Source organism: Grammomys surdaster, unplaced genomic scaffold, assembly GCF_004785775.1.
Source record: "Grammomys surdaster isolate TR1022 unplaced genomic scaffold, NIH_TR_1.0 125780, whole genome shotgun sequence".
Lineage (NCBI taxonomy): Eukaryota > Metazoa > Chordata > Mammalia > Rodentia > Muridae > Grammomys > Grammomys surdaster.
In genome coordinates, this window is record NW_021620611.1 from 2863167 (window position 1) to 2872586 (window position 9420).

General features: G+C 43.8%; 1 protein-coding gene across 1 annotated transcript in view; it reads left to right on the plus strand.

The window, feature by feature from the left end:
* Positions 1–9420, plus strand: part of Sh2d4a (SH2 domain containing 4A) — a 61989-nt gene that overhangs the window by 10440 nt on the left and 42129 nt on the right. The window contains exons 3-4 of the mRNA XM_028789053.1: positions 5791–5947; positions 8142–8313. Of these exons, the coding sequence (XP_028644886.1) occupies positions 5791–5947; positions 8142–8313 (329 nt within the window). The remainder of the gene's footprint in view (positions 1–5790; positions 5948–8141; positions 8314–9420) is intronic.

The window sequence follows — 9420 nt, forward strand, 5'->3', positions numbered from 1 at the left end:
CTCTCTCTCTCTCTCTCTCTCTCTCTCTCTCTCTCTCTCTCTCTCTCCCCCTCTCTGTCTCCCTCCCTCCCTCCCTCCCTCCCTCCCTCCCTCCCTCCCTCCCTCCCTCTCCCCCCCTCCTCAGCATTTCTTTCTGGAGGAGGTGTGTAACTAGGGGTGGATGTTGAGGTTTCAAAAGCCCATGCCAGGCCCAGCACTGCCTCCTCCCCCTCTGCCTGAGCTGTACCTCCAGCACCATGCATTCCGACATGCTCCCCACCATGATGATAATGGACTAACCCTCTGAAACTGTAAGCAAGCCCACAGTTAAATGATTTTTTTTTTCCTAAAGACTTGCCTTGGTTGTAGTGTCGCTTCACAGCAATAGACAGTGGCTAACTCGGATTCAGTTCCCTTTGCTGGACTCTCATTGTTACCAAAGGCACGTTCCTTAAGCCAGTCTTCTGTTTCCAGGAAGTAAGGATTCCACAGAGAAGAGCTGGAATGCAGTGGGTTCCCTGGAAATGTTTGCTGGACAAATAGCTGAGTCCTTTTCTCTTTAGGCGACATTGTCTCAGACCCATATTATGAAGAGACTTTTTACCAAAGCTTCGGTCTGATTGTCATTAGCTCATGAGAATTTCTGTTCAGGTGCCCAGGGAGCCCTGCAAGCTTGCCACAAAAAAAATTCTTCCCAACTTTTCCCATAGTCACTTGCCAACTACTGATCCTGCCTGTCACTCTGTCACGACGGGAGCTCTGCTCTCTTCCTCATCACTGAAGCCAAGTGGTTGAGAGTCATTATGGCTCCTCTCTGACCTCACCTAGCTCCAGTAACTAAATCTTACAGATTCTGCCTTGTCTTTTCTGTTCTAAGGAGATTGCCCACCCTACCAGAGCATTGGCTTGTTAGAATGTGGCAGGGCCGGCCTAAGCTTTGCATTGGAACCATTTCACTTAATTCTTGTGAGAGCTCAGTGAGGTCCATGTTGTTCCATTACTCTTGCAAATAAAGAAACAAATGGAAATATGCAGTTTGTATGAATCAGAATAGAAAGCAACACTTGAGTTCTAGTCCAGTTAAACCCTCAGTCTTTTTGAGCAGGTTGACCTGACCCTCTTGCCTTAATTTCTTGTCTGTGTAGCTTTGGGCTGCCTGGTACTGCCAGTCTTTTAGGTAACTACTATATTTTTCATCCCTCCCAGTGTCCTTACATCCCACATTCTCCTTCTTGATTCATTCTTTCTGTTTACTCTTTTGATAGAAAGACCCAAGTATCTACCCACCACTAACCTCCTGGGACAGTGGTATCAGGCATGTTACCCAACTTTTTCTCTGTTCTTTGGTCTCTAAAATTTGCACATACTTTTATTAAATTAAATAATGACTTTGGGGTTACTAACTCCAGCACATTTAGCAGAACTAGAAATTGTTGACAAAAAGAAGAAAACAACAGGTGATTTGAGGAAGACTAAATCAGCCATAGCCTTTGTTAAAATGAACACAGACAGCTCTGGCCAGTTCATACACCCATCTTCCCCCATGAGATGAGAAAGAGCACTATATTGACCTTAATGTAGGTAAACCAGCTTACCCAGCATCCCATTGGCTCAGCTCTCTTTTCACACTCAGTGTTTCAGTTTGGACCACAAATTAGAAGCAGTCTTTAAACACATGCTTTGTAGTCACACAGATAGGTCTTGAATTCCCCTCTCAAAGTGCAGTGGCTGTATCATCTTGAAGTTCCTTCTCGGAGCTGCCACAGCCTCACAAAATATAGTTGGGAACGGCCCAGAGAAGTCACAAAGATGACAATGGTGTGGACAACCACCAGTCAGAAGGGACATTGGTCATAGCAGGTCTCAAGATCACTGAAAGCTGATATTTATCTTTGGTTTCTGCTTGAGGATTAGAGGTTTTAGAAGAGAAGCCAGGGTGGTGATGGGTACATGGGCCTGGGGGCAGGATGTAGAAGAATCTCAAGGTTGTTGACTACTCACTTCTGCCAGTCACACAGACTAGTATTGAATTCTTTCAATGTGCAGTAGTTTATCATCTTGGGGGAATGCTTTCACTGGAACTCCAATGGGTTCACAGTAAAGTGAGGTTAGGAATAGCCTAGGGTTTTATGTTACGATTAGTATGTTGTAAGGATCCACCAATGACCCAGGAAGAGGTTACTGTAATGTATCTCTGACTTGTATTTCTGCTGGATAGAGCACATAGGAAGCACCAAACACAAGAGTGTTATGTTGTTATCAAGGATATAAGACTGGAATAGATTAGCTATTTCCATGACAAAGAGATGTGTTACCTCATTTTTATTTGACATTTTATAGCACTGACTCATTAGGGAGTTTTCACATGGCTCTGAGTAAGGAAAATCTTTTGGTCCAGAGAAAACACTTCTCAGAAGAACCTGATGAGACTACAGGTGTTTGCTTAGCAGTTTTTTTTTAAGTTTCTTTTACCTTCCCCCCACCTGCTTCTATAAGCGTGCACCCCTACCCACTCCTGCTTCACTGCCATAGCTATGTTGGGGTATCGAGTCTCCACAGGACCAAAGGCCTCCCCTCCCATTGATCCCATATAAGGCAATCCTCTACTACATAAGCAGCTGGAGCCATGGGTCCCTTATGTTGAGGGTTTAGCAGTTTTTATGGTGTAGACTCCAAGGAGGATAAACTTACTTTTCTAGAAAAGCTGGCTTTAAAAGACTTTATGGAAGAGCCCCCTGAGATACCAATCATAAAGAGCTCTGTGGTTGTATAGTCAACAGTTAAAGGCCTGGGTGAGCAAAAGATGTTGTAATTATGTGACAGTGTTAAACAAAGATCCCTTCCCCCGTGTGTTCACATTTAAGAGTACATACAACTTGAAGATGAGATAGATGGAAAATCCAGAAGGACTGGGTAGGATTAGACTGTGAGAGATATTATGCACATCTCATTCAGAATTCTGAAGTCTATACCTTTTCTTTAAGGAGGCATATGAGGGACTATGTGGCTCTTTGCATACCCGTTCTCTGCTTCTCTCTTTTCTCTTTCTCTTCCTCCTTTTCTTTTCATTACAAAGTCCTATGTAACCCAGGATGAACTCCAGGTCCCTAAGTAGACAAGAATGTCACTGAACTTCCAATCTTCCTGCCTTCACCTCCCAAGTGCTGGGAGTACAGGCATGGTTGTGTCTGAATTTGAACTCAGGGTCTCAGGCCTGATAGGTGAGCACTCTACCAGCTGAGCGACATCCCCAGCCAATGCTTTCTTTTTTACCTCTGTGGCTTTTCTATCCATCCTTGTTTGATCCTTCCTGGCATCTTTACCTTCTCAGCTGCCAACAGCCAAGGCATAAGCCCTGCCCTGTTATTAATTTAAGGAGATCTCTCATGCATCTTTGCTTGTACTTTGTTCTCTTCTTCCCTTAGGCCCTTAGAGCAGTGCTGGAGTATAGCTGATATTCTGGAAATACTTGCTGAACAATCAGCCGAATCCTGTTCTCTCACTGACGGATTCCCCTAGAACACACACCTGCTGCCTCAGCCACTGCTTGTCATTCTGAGTCACTTGTCTCCTTCTGTGTCCCTGATGTTCCTGGTCTTTCAACATCACTTATCACCCCTCTTCTCTGTCCTCTTCTTTGCATGGCTTTGTACTTCCCACTCATCTTCTGCCTTACTAAGTTATCTGGGGTCTCAGAATTCTCCACTTTCATATTATTTACGTACACTTTGCATTCCTTTCCTTTGCTCATCAATGAAGCCCATATTCCTCCAAGGTTTTCTTCCAGGCTTCCTTCTTTGTTTGTGAGTCCAGCTATGTCAGAGATTTCAATGATAGTATGTGTAAGGCAATTTCAGAGTTTACCTGGCCAGTGTCAACCTGTATTTGCCTTCTGTACCTACTCACGGACTCCTGGAGATGTGGAGGCAGAATGCAGTCACTCACTAGCAAGGGCCCTCTTCTAAGAGCCCAGTTGTGAGCCTCTGGTTAAGTCCGACATTTTGAATCTAATCCTTTCACTTCTTGCCAGTGTTTCTCCATGGCCACCTTACACCCATAACTCAACGTTTCCGTTTTCTGGCCTCTTGTTCTCTGTTTGTCTCTCCTCTACTTTCATTCCCGTACATGCTCTACTGATCACCTGCTGTCCTAGGTTTTGTATGTCTCACCCCTGGGCAAGACATTTTTCCTCAGAGTCATTGCTGCTACCTGTCCACCTGCTGTTTTGGGGGCTATTCATGTGGTGTACCAGCGGAACAAGGACTCTCTGGGTTCTGAGGCTTTGCCTCCCTGCGCATCCTACCATTTTGTACCCTTAGGTGTCATCTTCCTATTGTCAAAAATATTGGCAGAGATTACTTACATGAAGGTTGATAGATAAGCACAATAAAAATATTACAGTTGGCCCTGGGAATGTGCAATAGAAGCAGTTTTATGAGTTTTTATTTATTCTAGCTTTCTAGAATTAAACATTTGTCATGTCCGGAGACTGTAAAACCTGAAAGGGCTGGCACAAGGCCTATCCCTGGGAGAGCACACAGGGTTCCATCTCTCCTGCTACCTGGTTTTCACCCATGTCTCTCCTTGTGAAAACAGGATCGGGGAAGTTCCTTCTGACTGATACTTTTGAAAGTCCTGTGATGAAGACTGTACAAATTTGTCCCTCCCCTCTCCTCAGTAGCTCTGCTTAGAGACGGTGGGAAAGATTCATTTCTCTGGAGAAGAGCAGAAAACAGAGATCAAGTTGGGCAGCCTGCTTCTGTAATTCAGTCAGAGGCAGCACTCTGAAATAAGCCAATAGTATATGAACACTTGAACTGAGAAGCTTCCTCTGCTTAGCATTAGGAGACTGGAAGCAATCCCAGTGCGGATTTCTAAGGAATACAGCATTGATCAGCAGATGCTCCATCCCCTTCCCACACTCAGCATCTTTGGCTGGTTTAAGGATATTGGCTAGACCTAACTGTGGACCACAATGATCCGAGCAGATCCCAGTCTGTCCCTTTAGTTTAGGGACTGTATTTCTAGGTCTCTTCTAATCACACTCCGAATTTCCCTGGTCTTGGGGACCAAGCTCCCATCTGGCTACATTTCTGGAGCTAGAAACTAGATGTAATACAACCCTGGAGAGCAATTGTAAACAAGGGTTATTTAAGTAGCTTCACCAAGTGTCATACTACCCAGGCAGTATTATCTTCTCACATGCTGGTGTGAAGCTCCAAGTGGCCCCATAAGTAAATAATAGGCTGGCTGATGGCAGCAGTTAACCTCTGTTGAACTCCTAGTATGTGGCAGGTCCTAGGGCATCCTTACCATGCCTGTTTTTCACAGCCATCATTGTAGTGGATGATATTGCTCCCATTTTGCAGATGAGGGAATAGAGTCTTAATGATATTAATTTTTCCAAGTCACTTAGCAGGTAGGTAGCAAGGCTAAGATTTGAATGAAACCAGTCTAACTCTAAAATGCATGCTTTTCAGGTCCGTGCTTGAGAAACTGTGTAATTTGGGGTTATGGGAAAATCTTTAGGCTTAAGAGGTTGTGGTACCTGATGCTCATTCTCTTACCCTAAAGAATAATGAACACCATGAATGCTTTCATTATTTTCTCTCAGCATCTGGCAGGCGTAAACAGCAGGCCCATTATATTTGTAAAGAAACCTTCACAGCCACTAGTTTTACTGTTCACTCCTGAGCAGGTTGGAAGTGTTTTGTGTGTTTCCCACCAAGGACGGAAAATACTGAAGTGATTGGGCCAGATAATATTCCATCATTAATAATTTGACCAACCCAAATTTTGTTTCGTTTGCAGAGAATGGCAAGTCTGTCCATTGGAAGCTGGGCGCTGATAAGCAGGTGTGGGTTTGGGTAATGGGCGAGCACCATCTGGACAAACCCTATGATGTCTTGTGTGATGAGATCCTTGCTGAGAGGGAGCACCTGAGAGCGGTAAAGGATTCAGAGCTCAGGTAGGAGACCCGCACTCCAGCCAGAGACTGGCTGCCTTGTGTGTTAGTTACTCTTTTGCATTGCTGTGACAGAGTATTTAATGAAAGCCACTCAAAGAAGGATTGGTTTCTTTGTCTCAAAATAAAAAAGAATTTGGTCGCTCATGGCTGGGAAGGTATGGTGGCCCTCGTGTGAGGCATCTGGTCACATTGCACCTACAGTCAGACACAGGGTGAACAGAAAGTCAGGCCAGAGTGTGAAACATTAAGGCCTATCCCCAGCCACTCACTTCTTCCAGTGAGACTCCACCTCCTAAAGGGTCTACGACCTTCCATGAGTAGAGACCAAGTATTCAGACTGATGAGCTTCTGGCAGGTGAGGGTGTATTTCCCAATCAACCATAAGACTCTGTAAAAATACCACTTGCTCACAGCTTCTGGTAGAAGAGCAGAAGAATCACTTTAGATCTTTCTAGAAAGTTCTTTTTAAAATTTGAATAATTCCCTTCATTCCTGCAATGCTGCTAAACAACTGCTTTGTGGCTTGGACAGCTATTCCAGTGCGGATTTGTAAGAGCTTCCTACCTTCCCATCTTCTGTAAGGGTCTGTAAATTATTGAAGGAAGACCCCAGACTCAGATAGTATGCAAAAAAAAAAAGAGCATTTTTTTCTGCAGAAACAACCAGCATGCAGAGGTCTACCATTGTTTGGAAATGGCAACCCCAGACGAAGGCACACAGACCTTCTTATAGGAAACCAGGGAACCAGGCGAACTCTTTAGAAGTATTAGGTAATCTAAAATTTCACTGGTGGGTGCTAGATCTGTATTCCTATGTCATGAACATTTAACCATAGGATGAGATAGGGCTGCCCAGCACAGACGACCCATTCTGAAGTAAGATATTTCCCCATGTTTGTGGTTATCTCCAGGCTGTTCCTTGGGAGGGAACCCCCTCTTGATCCTGTCTTGGATGTTCTGGTCTGTTCCTGGAGCTGACACCTATGGCTTTCTTTTCAAAGAAGGCCTGGTCCTTCAGTGGAGACAACGGGTTTATGTTGTTCCTTCATTTCCACCCCTGTTTATTAGCATCCTGGAGCAGCACGGGATGCAGCCAAGTGTCAGGTGTGTTTGTGAGAACAGAACCAGCTGCCAAAGTCTCAGGACCTCAGAGAAGATTGCTTAGATGTGGTCTTTGATGAGGCAGGCTCTGCGGGTGCTTGCCCTATGCCAGGTACCAGGAATGCAAAGAGAATTGGGAGACTTCCAGTCTAGGAAGGAAATGAGGCAAGACACACAACCAGCTGCCAGCAATGCAGGCTGTGCTGGGAGGACTCAGTTACGGTGTAAACAGAATCTCCCCTGTTCCAGATAGCAGGCCAGCATTCTGATGCATAGAAGAGGCGAGATTCCAGTTGAACCACGAGGGATGAGTTGGGTATCTAGATCTGGAAGGTTAGCGGAGAAGCTTCCAGTAAAGGGCATGGTCAGGATTCCTCAGCTTGGTTTTGAACAGCTCTGAGGGGGAGTGTGGAACTTTTCTGAGTGCTTGAGGTGTATCTGGTGAACCCTGGGGGGGCCATGATCTAAGGTCTTTTGAAAGCTAGGTGTAGGAGTCTGAGCCTCTTCTGGAGCCGTGAGATTTTCGTGGGAAATTGACATAACCGATTGGACTCATAGGTGACTTGGGACACTCAGACAGGTGATGATCACCTCTTCTGGGTACTCCCCTTGAGATCTGGGCAGCCCTACTCTGAGCTGATGAGCTAAAACTGGGAAAGATACATCGCCCTAGCTTTAGCTTAAGGCTGATAGTCTTAATCACAGTGTTAAAACTATAAAAGAACATTCAGCAACGCAGGGGATGTTCTTTGAATGGTCATAGGAAGGCACATGTACTGGCAGCCAGACTGAGTCAGGAGTTGGGTAGTCTTGGGTTCAAATCCAGACAATACCATTATGTGGTCTTGAGTAAATTATTGTATTTTTTTGAGCCTTTTCTTGTAAAGCAAGGATAACAATTCTTTCCTTAGAGGGTTGTTGGGAAGATTTAGTTAATGTTTTTTAAAGTTCTAGTCAAAGATCTACCAGATATTAAGCACTATAATAAGCAATCTGCTGCTGATTTTTACATGGTTTGATTGTAGACATCTGCTTTGAAAAGCCTGTCCCAGTTGAACAATGTCTTTGATCATTTCTCCTTTGTTTCTCTGCAGGAAAGCTCAGTCTCTAGAACTTACCAATAACTTAAAAATAAGATCACAGAACTGTGATCTGCAAGTACTGAAGAAGACAGAGCCTCAGAATGTTACCAGGAAAGCAGCAGCAGAAGAGGCATCAGGTCAAGGAACTGGAGCAATACCAACCAAGAAGGACGACAAAGCCCAAGTGAGTCTTACATACCTAACAATGTACAGAATCCTGTAGGCAGGAAGGGGAAGGCAAGCAGTGCTTACACAATGGAGCCATGCATCGGCAGCTCAAATACCTCCAACCTTTAAGGTCCAGCAATTCATCTTATACTTGGGGAAGGCGGAGAGACTTTTTTTTTTTTTTACCATGTATTTCATGAGTTAGGTTAAGTATCACCTTTTCCCCATAGGTTGCTACTAAAAGGAAATCCTGGTAACATTTGATATCTTAATATGTTTTCAGGTTCTTTTCCTATTTCTATAATAGCAGACTACAATCATTTTTTTTTTCAGAAAAAGTCACCTAGTAAATAAGGTAGGTTTTGTGAGCCAAATTATCTTTGTCATAACTTCACACAAATGCCCAAGTATGGCTCCAGTAAAACTTTATTCACAGGTAAATGGAGGACAGGACTCAGGTCATTCCCAAGTTAGATTATATTCTGTTGAGTCTTTCTTTCTTTTTTCTAATGTATGGGTTCTAATCATTGTATCCTTTTGGCTTCATGGGTTCTGCACATGATATAGGAATAGGTACTTTCTCCACAGAACAGAATTTTATGCTAAGAACTGGTGTGAATTCTTTTATGGCCCTGGTGCTTTAGAAAGCTCAAATATAATTTGGTTCTTGGATTATAGTTTGGAAGAACAATAAACTGAATTATGAAGTACCGTATTCTGCCAGAAATTTAATTACACTGAATTAGCAGAGGGTTTGTTGCTGTTTGACTTACATTCAAGTCCACATGGTTGTATGTGACTGGGACTGCTGCCTTAAGTTTGCTTTGAGGCTGGCCCATGGGGATACCATTATCTCTGAGCTGCCTACTTTCTGAGTCTGATAATATTCGAATATTAATGTGACTGAAAGGTTATTATGTGGCAAAGGTGCAGAATGCCTCCTTTAATACTCATAATACTATGAATTAGCTACTGGTTATCTTTGTCCATTTTACTTATTTTTATGTACCACTGTGTGCAAGTGAGTACAGGTATGTGTACATGGATGTGATTGAGTACAGGTATGTGTGCATGGGTGTGATGTGAGTACAGGTATGTGTGCATGGGTGTGATGTGAGTACAG